This window comes from Maylandia zebra, linkage group LG13 (genome assembly GCF_041146795.1).
Source record: "Maylandia zebra isolate NMK-2024a linkage group LG13, Mzebra_GT3a, whole genome shotgun sequence".
NCBI classification, from domain to species: Eukaryota; Metazoa; Chordata; class Actinopteri; order Cichliformes; family Cichlidae; genus Maylandia; species Maylandia zebra.
Genome location: NC_135179.1, coordinates 15,023,375 through 15,043,635, shown reverse-complemented (window position 1 = coordinate 15,043,635; position 20,261 = coordinate 15,023,375). Strand labels below are relative to the sequence as shown.

The following is a 20,261-nucleotide window of genomic DNA, read 5'->3' as shown; positions in this document are numbered from 1 at the left end:
AAGATGCTGATGGTATCATTAAGCATTTCAGGGAAGCAGAAAATTACCACAGCAGAAGTCGTGAAGCAATTTGCTAAATGAATGGAGATTTTTTTAATTATTAAAATAAACAATAAATCCAGTGTTGCATGTGTGGCTGGGGCATGATATTATTATTCCTTTTAATTAGTAGTGGTATTATAAGTGTTATTATTGTGTTATTATTGATGCTTACATTTAATTTCCACTCTGTCGTGTTTTAGAAATCAAATGAAGGACATATTTGCCTGAAAGCTTAATAATGGGGTTTTGAAGTCATTTTTTCATCTCAAAACAAAGGCACTATTTCAGATTTCATTTTGAATACCTATTATTTTCACCAAAATAGATATCGGTTTTAGGTGGTTGGTGACATTTCAGTAAAAAATAGCCGTTGCACTGCATAATACAAAAAAAACTTGTGGATTTAGGATGTCTTAGAGGATAAACACCAGTATTTGATATCCTGGCAAGAGAATGCACTGAAATGTTGCACAAAACTTCATGAACTAAGAATGATAATAACTAGGAAATCACTTTGTTTCTTCAGTTCTTGATGACTGTATTAAACACCAACATAACATGCTGTATAGAAATGACATGTAACATGTCTGAATTGTTAAAATTCACTTCATTTGCTGATGATTAATTTATATTTCCCTAGGAACACTTGGAACAATATAGTGGAAAGAAAACTGAAAGAAAATGGCTGAAATTAAAAAAATATATTATCACTAAATTAAAGCAAAATAAAGCAGAGGATGTTTTGTAACAGGCAAATAAAAAAAGTAAATTTATAAGTATAAAGAGGGCAAGAAAAATGTATTTCCGGGCATGATAATTGTATATAAATGATGTTGGAAGGTTCATATGAAAACCACTTTTGGCTGCTCCATTATCCACAAAGGAGTCGCCACAGCGGGTAACTCCACATGTCAGATTTGGCAGATTTGTTACGACAGATGCCGTTCTTGACACAAGCCCAAACAGATCTATGTTCCCAAAGTTGAAAGGGATTGAACTTTCACTTGTTAGGCGAATATAAACAATGTAAAAATATGAAGGTCTAAAACTAAATATACATAAAACTTTACATAAATCAAAATCATTATACATACTGTGCATTACTTACTGTGTGGAGGTGTGGAGAAACACATTCAAAACAAGAGCTAATACAGTGCGTATGGTACAGGGGAAAAATACTACAGGACTTAAAAACCAACCATAAACCAACCATGCAACTATTCATTAAACTACATGCCTTAAAATGTTACTATTCAGTCCATCTCAACACTGCACTGGTAATATACAAAGCACAAAATAATCTACCTCCAAACTGTATTCAAAGGTTAAATCAAATAGGTGTAACCATTGTGGAATAGGTATGACAAGGAATTAAGATTGTGTAGTTCTCTTTTTAAATTCCAAAATCCAGGTGATGAACAAATGTAAAACCTTATTACTATTGTCTGTGAAACATTCGCTTTTGTCCTTGTTTACCATTTGTTTCAAATGTATTATTTTTCATTTGGTTTTTGTTTCAATGAAATCGAGTTAGAAAAGCATTGCCATTTCAAATTTGCTCTGTATAAAGGATAGGCACGATAAGCTAAAGCTTCATCCTTCAACTATTCTGTCAGTAATTTGTGTTCCTCCCATTTAATTAAATTCTTTGTTGTCAACATTTATTTTAATGGGCACTTCTTTTAATAACAACAAAAATTTAAATGCTTGTCATAAATATGTGGAAATGGATAGATTCAGCATTTGATGACAAAGTGTAGACTTTACCAACTTCTATTACACGAAATTAAATCTTTCACCTTTTACTGACAGGAAAGTAACTTGCGTCACTGTGGACACAACAATGACATTAAGTTAATGATTCAGTGTTAATGCTTTTGTGCTGATCTCTCCAAGGGTCCAAACAGTGTGCAACTACATTAACATCAACATAACAGTAACATCAATGTGTCCTGCTGTATAACTACAGAGCGTAATATCAGAGAGGAGATCTTACCTCCATAAAGAACTCTCCGTTACTCTGCCAGAGTTAAAGTCGTAGTATTTTGTCAACATGAGAATCACCTAGAAAACAGATCAAACAGATTACCAGCTGTGAAGGTGTGTATCATCAGTTTTCAATAGCAGCCACAAAGTGTCAGATAGCGAACCAAAAGCCGCCCATGCATGTGTCTTTTAATCTCCCTGACAGACAATGCTTTATTAAAAACACAACAAAACCGTGATGCCTTGTCAACCCACTACCCCCGTACGCCATGAAGCCTTGTGCATATTCTCAAGGGAAAAAATCTGATCACATATGTATGATATACTGCGTTTTATATACCTATATATTGTTAAGACAGAGTAGAGGACCAAGAAATGCAACCACTGGTGAACAATGACTAAATGAATAAATCAGTAAACACTATAATTTATTCTTGGCATAGAAAGGCAGACCTTAAAAATATATAGGACATCCATTCTGTAGAGAGTCATAAAAAATGTCACTTACATGTGTGGTTTACAGTTCACAGGGCTTTACCGAACACATAAAAACTACAGATTTCCTGCTGTCTTTCAAATTAATATTAATAAACGGCTTGCTGTGGAATATCATTTGCCTGCTTTTCTCAGAACGTATCAAACCTTAATCAAAGCCAGTGTGTTTGTATGTGCATGTAATTACTGATGCATGAAGGCGTGTTTACATGCTCTTTACTTGTTTGTTTTTTTACTTTTTTTTTAGTGAAGAAACGGTTTTACATATAATTATATATATTTAGCAGAAACAAATGCAGAAATAAAAATAATGTCTGCTAAACAGTCATTGTGAGCTAATGAAGGGCACCACGTGAACAGCAGTTCACGTGGTGCCCTTCATCCTTTACGCAAATTAACTGCTCAAGCAGTGCCCTTTGTGCACTAGGGAATCATAAAACCAGCAGCTCATATAACTCTCTCGGGAAGCCTTTTGAGGCATCTTGTTGAGCTTTTCACCGCTACCTTCTAATTATCAAGTGTTATGAGCATTTGGGGTGACATTCCCTATGATGACTAAGAACTTCATCATATTAACAGGAATTTTTAACTTTTTTTATTAAACTTTTGCATATAAAAAGGCCAAACAGAACTCATTTTCCAGGTTAAAATCAAACAAATCCTTTTCATCTCTATTTGATAAATGTGCACTTTCAGGTGAATCATGTACCATATTTTCTGTAAAAAAAAAAAAAAAAAGTATTTTTCAAAGCTAAATTATTCAATATGAAGTCAAATCAAGTTTGTTCTCTATATGCTTATAATTCCTAAATATACTGTAGATGCAAAGACGTGTCACAGCAAGCGAGCGAGACCATAATTAGGTTGAAACAACAAAATAAACAGAGAGATAGCAAAAGGTTTGGGAGAAAAGCAACTTCAGAGCATCTAACAAGTCAAGAACACTCGAGGAGGTAAGCATATTATTGCCGAGGTTTACAATCAAGACCTGCCTTCAAAAATGGGCATACAGATGGTTTAGACAATCAAAGTGCAAACCACTGGTTACACTCAGGAACAGGAAGGCCAGATTGGATTTTCTGAGAAAACACCTAAAAGAGCAGGCACAGATCTGAAAAACATATTTGGACAAATGAAACCAAGATGAACTTGTACTAGAATGATGGGGAGAGAAAAGTATAGAGAAGGAGAGAACAGCAGCTCCTGTTCTGAAGCATACCACATTATTTGGTGGATCATGGTAATGTTATGGCATGGGCATATGAAACTGGACTGCTCGTGTTTGTTGATGTGACTGCTGATAGAAGCACCAAGATGAATCATGAAAAATAGTGCAAAACTGATCAGGTAGTGCTTCACAGTGCAAACGGATAATGACTTGTAGCATACTACAAAGCAACCCAAGAGTTTCTCAAGGCCATTTTTCAATAGCCGAGTCAGTCACCTGATCTCAACCCAGTAGAGAATGCTTTCAGTTATTATGTACAAAACAGACAGAGCCACAAACAAGCATTAACTGAAGGTGGCTGCAGTATAGGCCTGGCAGAGCATCTCAGAGGAGGAAACATAGCATTAGACAGGCAGTCATCCAGTCCCTGTTACTTGAGTCTGTGCAAATGGAAGACTAAGTATTCAAATGGCTGCGATTCGTTAACAAAAATTAAACAAATAAATCAAGCTAAAAATCTGCATTTTGGTTACATATCAATTGTTTTAATTAAAATCCACTGTGGTTTACATATTTTTAAAAAACTACAAAATTCATGTACAGTAGTTATGTTTTCAACAAATTTTGGACTTTTTTTCAAGTACATATTGTTATTGTTATTATTGTGTTATTATGCGATTGCAGTTTACTTTGGACATTATATGACTGGGGTTGAAATCAGTGATCATTTGCTTTGATTAGCTGTCTATCCATCCATCCATCCATCTTCATCCGCTTATCCGAGGTCGGGTCGCGGGGGTAGCAGCCTAAGCAAAGAGGTCCAGACCTCCCTCTCCCCAGCCACCTCCTCCAGCTTGTCCGGGGGAATACCAAGGCGTTCCCAGGCCAGCCGAGAGATATAATCTCTCCAGCGTGTCCTGGGTCTGCCCCGGGGCCTCCTCCCGGTGGGACATGCCTGGAACACCTCACCCAGGAGGCGCCCAGGGGGCATCCTTGCCAGATGCCCGAACCACCTCAGCTGGCTCCTTTCGATGTGGAGCAGCAGCTGCTCTACTCTAAGCCCCTCCCGGATGGCCGAACTTCTCACCCTATCTCTAAGGGAGAGGCCAGCCACCCTTCGGAGGAAGCTCATTTCCGCCGCTTGTATCCGCGATCTCGTTCTTTCGGTCACTACCCACAGCTCGTGGCCATAGGTGAGGGTAGGGACGTAGATCGACCGGTAAATTGAGAGCTTCGCTTTTACACTCAGCTCCCTCTTCACCACGACGGACCGGTGCAGCGTCCGCATTACTGCAGCCGCAGCCCCAATCCGTCTGTCGATCTCCAGCTCCCTTCTCCCATCACTCGCGAACAAGACCCCGAGATACTTGAACTCCTCCACTTGGGGCAGGAACTCATCCCCGACCCGGAGTGGGCACTCCACCCTTTTCCGGCTGAGAACCATGGCCTCAGATTTGGAGGTGCTGATCCTCATTCCCGCTGCGTTACACTCGGCTGCGAACCGCTCCAGTGCGAGCTGGAGGCCCTCACCCGATGAAGCCAACAGAACCACATCATCCGCAAAAATCAGAGATGAGATTCTGAGGCCACCAAAGCGAAAGCCCTCCGCCACTTGGCTGCGCCTAGAAATCCTGTCCATAAAAATTATGAACAGAACCGGAGACAAAGGGCAGCCTTGGCGGAGCCCATCACCCACCGGAAACGAGTCCGACTTATTGCCGGCAATGCGAACCAAGCTCTTGCAACGGTTGTATAGGGATTGAATGGCCCGTAGCAATGGGCCAGACACCCCATACTCGCGCAACACCTCCCACAGGACGCCCCGAGGGACACGGTCGAATGCCTTCTCCAGGTCCACAAAACACATGTAGACTGGTTGGGCAAACTCCCATGCACCCTCAAGTATCCTCGAGAGGACAAAGAGCTGGTCCAGTGTTCCGCGACCGGGACGAAAACCGCATTGTTCCTCCTGTATCCGAGGTTCGACTAGCGGACGAACCCTCCTCTCCAGCACCCTGGCATAGACTTTCCCGGGGAGGCTGAGGAGTGTGATCCCCCTGTAGTTGGAACACACCCTCCGGTCCCCCTTCTTGAAGATGGGGACCACCACCCCGGTCTGCCAGTCCACAGGTACTGCCCCTGATCTCCACGCAACATTGCAGAGACGTGTCAACCAAGACAGCCCTACAACGTCCAGAGCCTTCAGGAACTCGGGGCGGACCTCATCGACACCAGGGGCTCTGCCACCAAGGAGTTGTTTAACTGCCTCAGTGACCTCGCCCCCGGAAATCGGTGGGTCACACCCCTCATCCCCAGACTCTGCTTCCTCCTCGGAAGACGTGTCAGTGGGATTAAGGAGGTCCTCGAAGTATTCCTTCCACCGCCCGACAATTTTCTCAGTCGACGTCAACAGCGCTCCGCCAGCACTATACACAGTGCAGGTAGAGCACCGCTTTCCCCTCCTGAGACGCCTGACGGTTTGCCAGAATCTCTTCGAGGCAGTCCGAAAGTCTTTTTCCATGGCCTCTCCGAACTCCTCCCACACCCGAGTTTTTGCTTCAGCCACTGCCCGAGCCGCATTCCGCTTGGCCTGTCGATACCTGTCGGCTGCCTCCGGAGTCCCACAGGCTAACCAAGCCCGATAGGCCTCCTTCTTCAGCCTGGTGGCTCCCTTCACCTCTGGTGTCCACCATTTGGTTCGGGGATTACCACCACGGCAGGCACCAACCACCTTGCGGCCGCAGCTCAATGCAGCAGCTTCGGCAATGGAGACGCTGAACATGGTCCATTCGGACTCAATGTCCCCAGTCTCCCTCGGAATGCTGTTGAAGCTCTGCCGGAGGTGTGCGTTGAAGATCTCGCGGACTGGGGCCTCTGCTAGACGTTCCCAGCACACCCTCACTACGCGTTTAGGTGCACCAGGTCTGTCCAGCGTCCTCCCCCGCCACCTGATCCAACTCACCACCAGGTGGTGATCAGTTGACAGCTCAGCCCCTCTCTTTACCCGAGTGTCCAGAACATATGGTCGCAGGTCTGGTGATACGATTACAAAATCGATCATCGACCTACGGCCTAGAGCATCCTGGTGCCACGTGCACTTATGGACACTCTTATGTTCGAACAGGGTGTTCGTTATGGCCAAACTGTGATTAGCACAGAAGTCCAATAACAAAGCACCGCTCGGGTTCAGATCAGGGAGGCCGTTCCTCCCAATCACGCCCCTCCAGGTCTCGCTGTCGTTACCCACGTGAGCATTGAAGTCTCCCAGCAGGACAACAGAGTCTCCAGGTGGAGCACCTTCCAGCACCCCCCCCCAGGGACTCTAAGAAGGCTGGGTACTCCGAACTGCCACTCGGCGCATAAGCGCAGATGACAGTCAGGACCCGTTCCCCGACCCTAAGGCGCAGGGAACAAACCCTCTCGTCCACCGGGAAAAACCCCAACGTACCGGCAGCAAGCCGAGGGGATATAAGAATACCCACCCCAGCCCGCCGCCTCTCACCAGGGGCAACTCCAGACTGAGACAGAGTCCAGCCCCTCTCCAGGAGACTGGTTCCAGAGCCCAGACAATGCGTAGAGGTGAGCCCAACTATATCTAGCCGGTACCTCTCAACCTCACGCACCATCTCAGGCTCCTTCCCCACCAGAGAGGTGACATTCCATGTCCCTATTGCCAGTCTTGGCAGCCGGGGGTCGGTCCGCCAGGGCCTCCGCTCCTGGCCGCCACCCGGCTCACAATGCACCCGACCCCTATGGCGCCTCCTGCGGGTGGTGGGCCTGCGGGAGGATGGGCCCATGTCTCCTCTTCGGGCTGTGCCCGGCCGGGCCCCATGGACTAAGGCCCAGCCACCAGACGCTCGCCCTCGGGCACCCTCCCCGGGCCTGGCTCCAGGGCGGGGCCCCGGTAACCCTATCCCGGGCAGGGTAAACTGTTCCCTCGATATTCTTTTCATGGGGATTAGCTGTCTACAGATCAGTTAATATTTTATCACAATTACTCTGAGCTGAATGAAAGATCCTCTCAGAGATATCATATTTGCAATTACTGTATATAACCTCTAAACAGCAAATTTATGTTTCTCCAAGAGAAAACCCCATTATCTGATATATTATGAATATTACCAATAGCCCACTGCTTCTACCTAACACCACACCGTTAATGCAGTAAATTGTAAATTCACGGTTTTACTTTCTTTCCAGACTGTATTCCCCCTATGCATAGGCTGAGACAGAAAACTCTGACTCTGCTCTTACCTTGTGCTGAATGTATAAAAATTCTCTTTATGGGAGGTAGTTCTAAGATAATCCTCACAGCTTGTTATAACTTTGTGTCCAGACTGGCTTGCAGAGATTTATGGTCTTCCAATAAAATGGCCTTTATGCCTTCCAAAAGTCATAGCCTCATGGACACTGTCATACACAATAAAACAACCTGCAGCAGTCTGAAAATTAGGACAAATTACGCTCCCACCCCCTCTTCTGTATGGCAATTAGCTTTATGCATTTCCTTGGAAAGACTCCAGGATTACAGCAAAATGTCATGTGTATCTACCTTCCTGCTGGCTGGAAAAGAGTCCTGTATTCTGAGTGATGCTGAAAGTAAGGTGAAACTTGATGGCTGCAGTTAACACATCAATAAAGTGATACAATATTCACTTTGTTGGCATGTCTGTGTCAGAAAGGTGCTTAACATGTCACAGAAGCTATTAAATTGCTTTTTCAAACCACCAGATGAAGGCTCTTCTTTTAATGAATACACCACATGGTAATTTATCCTCTGAAAATGGTAAAAGAATCTGTTTTAGCACATTTTTACCTTTCAATTTGAACAAAGGTGTCAGCTACCTGGGGGTAAAACAACTCTCTAACTCACTGTTTGGCTCATATTGTACTCTGGCTTTGGTTCAGTCCTTTCCCTTGTTTTAAAGGGGAGAGGGGGTGAATAAGAAACAAATGGTGAAGAATATTTTTTCCCATGGATATAATAGAAATGCACCTATAGATTAACAGATGGATAAATGAAAGAAAAATAAACTGAAATGCTAGATCCTGAACGCAGCAGATCTTGATGTACTCAAGCCCTCACATTATAATAACTATTATTAAGTAACAGCAAATTGATCATAAATAAACCTAACAAACAACAAAATAAAAATGGTGAATAGCTGAATAGTAAACCAGCTTCAGCTTTACAATAACCATATAGATAATGTTACTGGACTCTATTTAGGTTTATGACTTATGCAGGTTGGTAGGTGGAATGGTTCATTTTGGTTTTTACCAGCTTTAAAAAACAACAACAACTGTATACAACTGTATATAAGCACAACATCAGTGGCCTTGAGGTGACTGTTGTTGGTACAAATAAAACTGAATTGAATTGAATTATTTTTGAGTAACAGATAGACCACATAACCTCCTTGGAGGAGATAAAGAAGTATCAGCTCTATAGTCAATATTCAAACCATTCATGGTCATAAAACTGAATCTGTTGTTATAAATACTTTTACAACAGTGGCTGGATGCTGGAATCAGTTTTTAGGCCCACGTGGACCAAGACAGCCAAAATCAAAAATTGGATTTTTGCAGATAAACAAATCTTGCTTCTCATTCAGCAGTCGTAAAATCATTAAGCAATCTGTCTGCACTTGACTATGGGGATATTGTTTACATGCAAGCTTCTTCATCTACCTTAATTCCTCTTGATTGTGTGTATCACAGTGGGGATTGTTTTTTATATATTTTACATGAACAAGCTTAGAAAAGATAGCATCATTCTATGATTGTATTTACTGTCCTACTGTAAAAACTCCTTGCTTGCATATGCTCTTTAATTAAATTTAAACACTGTAATTACGATGTCCAATCCCAGGACTGCTAATAATTTTAACATTAGCTGGACTTCTTGTTCACATACTGCACTGGAAAAACTGAATTTAAATACTTTGCTGTCAATAAATGGAAAGAGCTGCAAAAAGCTAGGAAACTACATTCCCCGATTTAATAGAAACATTTTAAAAGGTTATATTTATTTATCTTGAACTAACCTTGCATTTGCTTTTCTTTATTTGTGAATGAATCACGCGTGATGTGTAAGGTGAGTGTCTAAATAACAGATTTAATAATAATAATCAAAACCTTTTGCAGAGTGCTTATCGAGATCGTGTACCACCAGACAAACCACGCATATTTACACTGCAAATCAACCTCAACCTACTCCTGCAGCTAAGGTGTGGCACATAGGCTGCAGTAACTCCAGCATGTTTCCAAAGTGGATTACTTGACATCCAAGTGCAAGCAAATTGATTTTTCAACTCTTAATCCTTTGTAAATCTTAAACCTTGAAGGTAAATGGCCTGGGATGAATTTGATCATTATATAAGAATGAATGGAGGCTTAATGGTGACTTAAAGAGCTTAGGGTGAAGAGATTACTGGTGGGAAATGAAGGCGTTGTATGCGGAGGGGTAGGGGCGGTGTGGTGGTAGAAAGCAGTGTGAGGATTCGGTTACTGAAGGATGAACACTTGAGACAAATGAAATGAGCAACAGAGTGCACACTGCAATTCATTCCTACTCTAACCAACCCGCTGATCAGGCCTTATCAGCTGTTGGAATTAAGACGCCTCATCAATAAAACTGTCATCACATTTCGCCACAGCAATTAAACAGATGGATGATTCCATAAAAGCAGTTGTTACAGGAGTTACTCACTGGAATATTAATAATAAAGACAAATATTACACATCAAAAAGTGGTCACTGTCGAAGCCTTTTTCCCTGCTGCATGCTCAAATGTAACACATCCGCATCACAAGTAAGCATACGATCCGCCGTTAACACAAATACACAATTTAAGCAAATTTAATTACTGCATGTTGTCATAGGGCATCAAGATTTTGCGTAATGATGACGCTTAAAGGTGTGACAACTGGTGGCACTGATTTTCACAAATAAGGCAAACTAATTGGGAGAAGAAATGTGAGAACACCTAGATATCCACACCACAGAGGTGATAACAATGTTAGAGTGCACGCTGTTTAAGGAATGGAAAAAAAAAACAAAGCTTAGCAAGCAAATTCAATGCTCCCAGAGGAAGCACAGCAGAAATTATGAAACTTCACTTTATGAAATTACCACATTAAACAGCATCATTTAACACCTTCAAAAAAGAAAGCATTGTCTAATTTTATTAGGGTGTTTATTGCCCTACGACACACTGCGTGGCAACAAAAGCCTGCAGGAGGGCATGCCGTCATACACTTCAATACCACCTGAGTGAGACACACAATGTACAGAGCCTTTTGTCTGCCACATCAATTTATATCATTTCATTAACAAAGGCAACATTTCCTCGTAGAGCAGATGTTGCGCTGGAGCTAGGTTGTTTGAAGTCAGGGCTGTTGGCTTTCCCATGGATTGCAGGTCACTGCAATCATAAATTATGAAGTAACTGCTCAACAGCACTTTGCACAACATAAACTATCCGTGTCCTGATGAGAATGATGTATAAATACAAGAAGGTGTTAATCGGAGTAAATGTGCTGCTTGGGAATTTAAGTAAAGGCTTTCTGACCGCTGCTTTAACAAGGATGCACATTTTACTTTCATTCTTGCAGAAATAAAGTTCATCTACGATGTGCCTGATGGCAGTACTCTGTTCCTCTGGCAGACAGAAAACATCAAATAATCAGCATTTTAAGTGCAGCTTCACATTACAGCTTCGGCTTTTGAGCAGAGCAGCAAGTATGTGACTTTATTGGACTTCTCTTGCCGAGACAACGGAACTGTGTCGAAGTAGAAGCTCGGTTGGCAAGTCATCTGAAACGGCTTCCTTACTCTTTCAGCTTACGCTCTCGCATCATTTGCTTCTTCACCATAAATGAACGCCCAGGCTAGTCCAGCAGCTGGGTTGCAGCAGCATGCTAAGCTTGTGAGTCAGTGTGCACGAGGAGGGGGTCTGATCAATGCAAGCAAGATTAGACAGCAAGTGGGTAGGTTTCCAACTCAGCCAAAAAGTTACGCCCGCTGTGCGAGGAGGATTTGTCTTTTTCTTTTTTCAAAACTCTCTTTAAATCTTCAGCACTCACTTTGAAATTTGGAAGTGCTGAGTGAAAAGGTAAAAAATTGACAGTGTGTTGACAAACCTAAAAGCTCCCTGGACTCTTCAATATGTTTCCTCTGACGTAAATAAAGTAAAACAGCTGATCCTTCTGTTTGCCAAAATGCATCACTGTAAATCCAAAACGGAGAGCTCGAGTGAGCAAATCAAAGTTATGGTTTTGATTATAAGGCTTTTCTTGAAGCAGCCAGATGGTATATGAACAAGTAATGCAGGTGGCCACTGTAAAATGAAAGTGTTCTGAACCACAAAATGAGGTGCAAACTGAGCAATGGTCGACAAAAGAATATTGACAGCAGCAACCAACTGGCAGAGTGTTTGAGCTGGAGCGCTGAGGCGCTGAGGCACACCAAGCAGCCGACAACTCAAATAGCACTTCAACAATATAGCGGTAATTTTAACATTAATTGTGAAGATATCTGTGCAAATGAATAGGCCAACTCTTTGCTTACCAACTGGTACTCCAATTATTCTGAAGCTTTAGCAGCTGCTCATGAAACAACACTGAGTCACAGTGGAAACAGCCAGAGCACACATAACAATAGCATGGACCTGCACAGCATAAGTTGTATTTAAGCAAACAAAAAGAAGTGCAAACAAAAAGATGTGTCTGTGACAAGAAAAAAAAGGAAAAAAATAACAAAGAAAGAGGTGAGATCTCATTATGCATTGTTCCCGGCAAATTAACTTTATCCTTGTCTAGAATAAGATCGTTACCTGATTTGAATTTGGAATTTCTGCTCTGTTAGACCACACTCGGTGCAGAAGAAAGGAAACCCAGGAGGGGAACGCAGCTTGCCAATAAAAAAAAACACACTCAGCAGGATTTCAAGGCGTAAGAGAACCTCACCACAGGAAGGCTTGGTGGCTCGGCAGAGCTGAACTCATCCTGCCAGTAGTTTCTGTGCAGTGCTGAGCTTTAAAAAATCAGTCTCTCTGTTTATCCATGCAGTACAGGTAGTACTACAGCCATAAATTGTCAGGAAAAATGAATTTGTTGTCTTCGGTTGTCTTATGCTAAGTCATGGTGTTGCGATTCCTATCATTATGTATTTCATGAATTTATTTATGTGTGTGATATTTCCCTTCCCGAAATGTTACACCAAGCCCCTCGGGCTCCACATCCCAGCCAGGAGTGAGCAGAGCTGGTGGAGGTCCGTTCTGGCTGCGTCGGTCAGTGGGCTGTCTGAGGATGTCTGAGCATGTCAACAGGCTGTTTGCTGTTTGTGATGCTTTGCTGAAGAGACAGAATTTACATGAGATAAAATAGTGGAAAGGTGTTAATGACCGGACTAGTTTTTGAACCCAGCACAAATAAAAATGGCAGAACAGCAGCAATATGATCCAGATTAGAGTTTGCTGCAGAGAAAGCTGCACTTTTTTTGTAATTACTTCAATATGGCATTTGATAGAAGTGGGACAGGAAATTGTGTCAAACTGATCAACAGGGAGATGTGAAGTCATAAATCCCTTTCATGTCACTGTTTATTCATTAAGATTTAATTTAGCATTGACTTATATGAGTATAGATTTAAAGAAAGAAAGAATGACAGCATTATTTTTGCTTTATTACATTTATTAATAATGAGCTAATTTTGGGTAAGGTCCAAAGACCTCTGAATTTTTTCTGACCCGTGTGCTCATTTTCTTAAAAACATGGCATATTGTATGTTTGCTGTGCCTTTCCTGTCCTTTACATCAAACCAAAAATGCAACATCTTGGTAAATATGATTATTTACTTTCCTTCCAACACTTTGCACGTCTCACTTATTTTTGACTGTTTTTTCAGGTCCACACAGCAGTTTTTTTAACCATATACTGCTTATTTCATCCAATTTTATCCTGCATATTCCTGGTGCTGATACATTAGCATTTTCTTTGAGTAAGGCCAGCTTTGTACTCAAAATATCGCACTTTGGGCAAACACAGTATTCTCGCTGTGGCTCCGGGATGATGGTATATATGGGAAAACAGAGAAGAAGAGGCCTGGAAGTTAGAAAGGAAAGAGATATGATTTTCACGTTTTTCAGCACCCTCAAGATTTATTTGTTTGTTTTATTAGCATGAAGTTTCCAGCCTTAATTTTGATGTATTAATTTACATACCTCCATAGTGCTCTAACATCAACATTTTGCTTTTGATTCCTTAATTATCTTGGGAAATCACATCATTTTGTTCACACTGGTAGTATGACTGAAACCACATAACCTCATCTTTAACTGATAATTTATCCTCAAAAAAACAGGTGCTGGCAAACTTAAATATATCTGTAACCCTAAATCTTATCTTCCGTTTTCAGGTTTATGTAGTTGGGGTGCGGTAGACTCACGCTGTTCATGTAACAGCAGAGATTTATATACATATAAAAGTGAATTATAGGACAGATGTTTGTATTGACTGTGAATACACAAATGGCTTGCTCATCTCATCATTCTTATAGCCCAAACCTAACATACACAAAGACTCAGCTCAGGAACATTACAGTTAAAAAGATACTGTAGTGATGCTTACCCATATTGACTTTCAAGGGCACAGAAGACAGTCATAAAGTGGAACTGGAGAATGACAAAATTTTATCTGTGATTCAGTCAGTGAGTCATAGAAACGACTAAAAACTCGGATGAAACTGGTGACTGACTGCATACCTGGCCAGCCTCCAGTTTCGCAGTAGCGGATGAGACAATTCACCAAAAACTCAATGAGGCAGATGAGGAGAAGCTGCGCACCAAGCTATCAAGAACGTGATCTATGAAGAGGAGGATGGCCTCTACAAAAATGGGAAAGCTGAAAATATGGATTGTCATGAACTGCGAAGCTTCTCCTCGAGGTTGCTCAAAGCAGAGAAGCACAGAGAAATTCAACACTACATGCACAGAAGGCTTCAAGCTTGACCATGATAAAATAGTTATGAACCACGTTAAATGTCTTAACCCCTGAAAAGCTCAAGGACTGGGAGATTTATTAGGAGCCTCTCTATCTATCTACTAGTAATTTAAGCATTCTTTTGGACAAAAATGTTTGAGAATTTTCCTGGACGTCGTAGCACTCTTCCCTATCCTGACCTTGAAAATATGGAAGGGTGGGGGGAAAATGTGTTTTCTACTAACAATACTATCAATAATTTTCTGCTTTTAACTTTTTCCTTCACAAAACAAATAACACAATGTGCATCCTGCATTCTTCTTCTTCTGTGTAACAGCTGGATAAAGTGAAAATAAAACGGAACAGATGTTTTCAAGGTCATGTGATGCTGGATCGTATCCCAGTGTAACCTGGGTAAGACCTGGGACAGGTTTGACAGCCTCACAGGGGAAACAGAACGACAAGCACTTTCACACCTGCAGGCAATTTAGACTTTCCGATTCACCTTGCTAGTCTTTGGACTGTGGGAGGAAACTAGAGCACCTGAATGAAGCCATTCGAACACAAGGACAACACGCAACCTGAACATCATACCCTCTAAAATTACAACGTTCAACATTAAACTAACACATCGTTTGTTCAGATAAATTGGGTGCGACCCACACAGCCCAATCCTGCAATATTCTGCAGAAGTAATTTGCAGTGCTGCCTCTGTCGCACAGTTTTTGTGATTTTTCCACATCATTTGAAGTTAAATGTTTAGTTGATGGGGACTCACGATGCCCGATTATTTACCTGATTAACTTCTGGTCACCTGTCTTGCACTTTTAGCAACACTGCTCACCAAAATTCCAGTCTGATTTTCCACATGGCTGCCATGAAAAGATCCATTATAAATTACAGCAAGCATGTTTTTAAAATAAGTATTTTATATAGTGTGACTAAAACTGCAAGTTTTCATTGATTTACCTTATATATCGCTGGTTTACCTGTGCTCTCTGGATGTATACGTTTTGTCCAATTTATACATGTTCTATAAGCCAGTGACCTGAAATATTTGCTGTAAGCCTTACCCACAATTTTTCCATCCATATTGTAGATTCCAAAATTCAGTCTAAGCTCTCAGCTAAGATGCTTTTTCTATTTTACTGAACAGAGGAGAAGAGACAGTCCTCCCCTGGAAAACAGCTGTTAAATGAGAGAGTCGCTACCTTTAGGCACCCTTATAACCTACAAAATGAAACTTTGAAATATGTGTTTAATGTTTTAAAAGGCTCTATTTTAAAGCAAATTCTGAAAATTAGATAACAGTCTTACTCCAGCGTCCCTGTCTCAAGCCAGGAATGGTGATGACTTGTGCTATGACGGCTGAAACAACAGATTGATCACAATCGTTTATCCGGAGGACGTGTTGGAAGAGACCCAGTGCACTGAAAAAGATGCAAGCAGACTATAAGAAGCAGCCTGTTGGAGATACACACACCTCGTTTGTTCAAATAAAGAGCGACAAAGTCTAACGCAAATATGGTTTATCAAACACTATTCACCTGTGGATATTTAAGCTGTTATAATTCCTCCTGCAAAACACGTTGTGCCCTTGGCTCCACTCAAAAACCCAGTGCTGAAGAGTTTATTGAAATAATCTAATGCAGGTAAACCATTGAAAGTTATTTAATGCTACACTACAATTCACCGTGAAGCAAACATTCAAATATATCTCAATTTATTGCAGTTTCTTCTTAATAGAGTCCTTGAAGCTTGCTAATTAACCGCTACAGTTAAATTGTTCAACTCTAATGAAGGCAGCCTTGGTATTGAAATGCTAAATGTGACAGACAACAACCACATGAATTAGCAGCGTGGACTGAGCACTACTTTTGATTTTGTCTGTTTTTTTGTGTTGATTGAAAAGCTGAAATGATGTTGCAGCTTCGTTTGTGAACCGTGATAATTGGACAAATGATAAATGAATGGCACCATCCATCAACTAGGCTTCAGCAAATAAGTACCAAAGCATCTGCCTGAGCTGGACAGAAAAACTAGATATCAAGGCATGTCGACATCAAGCTCGGACAATGTGTGTAACAAACCGTACAAACTGACTGAATTTCTTTAGATGTAATGCTTCATCAGTTATTATATGTCAGAGTTTTCAAGCAAGCACAACAAACAAATATCTACATCTTTGAGCACTACTAAAAATATAATGTCATGGACAACAAATATAATGTGATAACTGTGTAAATTCTCAAAGCAGGTTCCCATACAAACTGAGTTACACGGGTCCCTAAACGGTTCTTCTTTCTTTGTATGACAGTCAATAATACAAAATGTGTTATTCAGCCTGTAAGACAAGGTTGCTTAGGCCTGTGATGTGTGATACTAAATGTCTTCTTGTTTCCAGGGAATCTGATTAAAGCCCTTATGACTAAACTGTAAGTGTTAATAGATTAAGCAAAGATGTTTAATTAGGACAAGGCTTCATTTTGAAATAGATTACTGCTTTAAATAGATTTATTTTAAAAAGTAGACCAGCTGGAAAATGTACACGTTTTCTTACTGACCACCTGGCCTCCACTTACACACATGGAGAAAGAGAGAAAGAAGGGGAGAGGGTGTGGCAAGTAACACACACACACACACAAACACATTAGACTGTGAGTAGGCGAGATGAGATTCTGCATAAGGGGGAAATTTGTTGAAGCAGAAAGTTCGCCATGCAACTGTGAAGACGATAGTGCCAAATCCTGCTGAAAATGACTTAATACAATAATAGGTTTTGGAGTATAACTAATACTATTAATTAAAAGCAGACAAAAATACACAAAAAAGCACTTTAATCACTTTTTATTACTGTGTGACTTTTGGATCTTTGGTACCCCAAGATACTCCCCATCTTATACTGTAACTATACTGCATTATGGATGATAAGCTTATTTACTTTCCTGGCAAGAGGTAGAAAACTGTGTGCTGTGAGGCTTATAGCTTAGCATAATGAATACAAACTGGGGGGAAACTGTTCAGAAATCACTCTAGTCACCCCACAAAGCAAAAATATTCTGCTGTTGTTGTAGACAAGATGTATCATACCAGTTACTTTTTGGATAAGCTGGGGAAACAGTTTCCCCCGTTTCCAGGCTTACTGCTAAACTCGGCTAACCACCAGTTGGCTCTGGCATCCTAACTAGTGTTTATGTGCAGAGGAGAGAGGATCCTTATCAGAACTATGAGCAAAAAAGCCAATAGGTGTAACTGCCCTAAAGTCAAAGCAGAGCAATACTGAGGTAATGTATTCAAATAGGAACTTTCCACAGCTATGCTGATGACACAGAATTATGCACACCCGTGCAGCCAAATGATACAATAAGTCTGATGAGTAATAACTTTGTGAGACTCATGAAAGACAAGCAAGGTAAAAATACTTCTGCTTTGCCTCAGGGCCACAAGAGATGTACTGTCCAAAAATCTTAGCTCTCTGCTTCCACAGTTCAAGCCTAAGCAAAAGACATTAGTGAGAGTGTGTTGGACTTTGATCATAGCATTATATTACACCATAAAATTGTAATTCTCTCAGCTGAGTAATATTGCCATATCAAAAACCCAGTTTGTGCTTAATTCTCAGTAGACTAGACAAGCCTACTGTGTATTTCAGTGGTCTTGCTGAGAATTTGATTTGTCAATTATAAATCATTCAAATCCGGGTTCTTGTGATATTGACCAGAACAAGAAGAAGAGAACACTGAGTGATTCTGGTTTTAGCTGAACTCGGTATAGCTCCATATATATTTTACAGATATTAAATAACTTGTTTGTCTATAAAGCACGACAGTGTTTCACCAGCTTCCATCCTCAAGGCTCCCTGTTGTTTTAAGTGTCTTTACATTTACTCACATCCTCCATGTAGGTTGTTTGAAGTTCAGAACCACAATCAGACCCAAGAAAATTGGATCTGTCCAAACTGTAGAAAGTATGTCCCTCTGGATATCAGGGAATAACCCCCACTGAGCATTCTGTTAGCTTTCAACCTGTAAATCCATTTGTCTCCAAGTCCTTATTTTAGCATGTCATTGTATTATGATGTTATTTCATGCTTCATTTATCCTTAATTTGTCTTTTAGTCTAAAGGACTCCAGGTTTAGGTTCTTTGCATGATTGTAATTATATTGATTCTTAATTATTACGCTATTATAACTTTCGTCCTATACTTTATCTGAGCCATTCTTATATAATGGGTGGTAGGAGAATTATAGTTTAATTGATTTAAGCTTGCAAATAATATGTATGCAGAGAACTTACAAATGAGTGACTGACCAAAACGGGGAAAAGCAAAATGAGCTTCTGTGAGTGACTAAATGGGAGAAACACGCACAAAAGAGCAAATGGGGCATAATCCCCTTAACATTATTTTCTTTTTCTTTACCATATCTGCCAAGTCAGCCGATCAATAAACAACAGCATAAATAGGGTGTGCGTGCCCGTGTATGTGCGCGTGCGCGAGACAGACAGAAAAAGAGAGAGGGAGAGCAAGGGAGAGGTTGAAAGGCAGAGACTGATTCCTTTAAAGTCTGCAAGCTCTCAGTTTTAATCTTTCATCGCGTTTTTCAGACGCATCTGAATGAGTCTTACTGCCACGTAAGACCTGTGGATGAATGATGACCACACTGCGTCAAAAAGAGGTCCGTGCGTACATCTGGAGCACATTAACTACTTACGCTACTGTTTTGTCCGGACCAGTGCACCATCGCCTGGTTATGAGCCGTGTCCTCGGTGAGCGCAAATGTCGAACTTGTGAGGTGAAACTCCTCCTGGTCCGAAACCGAGGCATCCTCCCCGCCCTCGGGTCTGAATCCGGACCAAGTCTCTGTGCTCCTCGCACTGCGTCTCCAACTGGTCACATTCCTGTCCTCGTTTTCCGTCACATCACCAATTTTATTTCCCCCATCGTCTGTGTTATTCTCGGTTACATTGCTGAGAAAGGGGGAGGACACGCTTGAAGACACTTCAGATTGGGAAAGTTTCTGGTTACTGCTTGGGGCGCCTTTATGCAGAGAACTTGAGATATTTCCCCCAAACCGTGGCTGTACTTTGGACGAACTTTCTTCGCTCGCGGTCAGTTCTGCATCGTAGTGCCTTTCGTTTCGGGGGGTGACCGACCCCTCGGTAAATCTAAGAAACTCTTCAGCTGTTGCCTCTCCAAAATTTGTCAAATCCAGCGCCGAGAGTTCCCGGGGAAATGCTGCGGAAATGAGCGGCAGCTGGCAAGACGGAATGCACCTTACCTCCGCTTTTGTTCCGCCCAGGATGGAAGTTAGGGTAAAGATCCAAATCCACTCAGAGAAAATGATAAAAAGGCAGTGACCGAGGCGCGTCTCCATTCTACGTTGATTCCTACTTAAAAACATATCATTTTTTTTAGTCTTGAGCGAGTGTCTGTCATCACCTGGTAAAGTGGTTGAATGTACTGTGAGGAGGTGCAGCAGCGCGCGGACAAGTGCTCCCAAGTACTGATGCAAACGATGCATCAGAGGAGGAGCTGGAGGCTGAATCCTGCACAAGAGGGGAGCGGGGCCGATACCCCGCATCATCAT

General features: G+C 41.6%; 1 protein-coding gene across 1 annotated transcript in view; it reads right to left on the bottom strand.

Moving 5' to 3' along the window:
- Window positions 1–20,261, bottom strand: part of LOC101464788 (VPS10 domain-containing receptor SorCS1) — a 52,526-nt gene extending 32,265 nt beyond the window's left edge. Inside the window, exons 1-2 of the mRNA XM_004551767.3 lie at window positions 19,386–20,261; window positions 2,039–2,106 (exon numbers count right to left, since the gene is read on the bottom strand). Of these exons, the coding sequence (XP_004551824.3) occupies window positions 2,039–2,106; window positions 19,386–20,261 (944 nt within the window). The remainder of the gene's footprint in view (window positions 1–2,038; window positions 2,107–19,385) is intronic.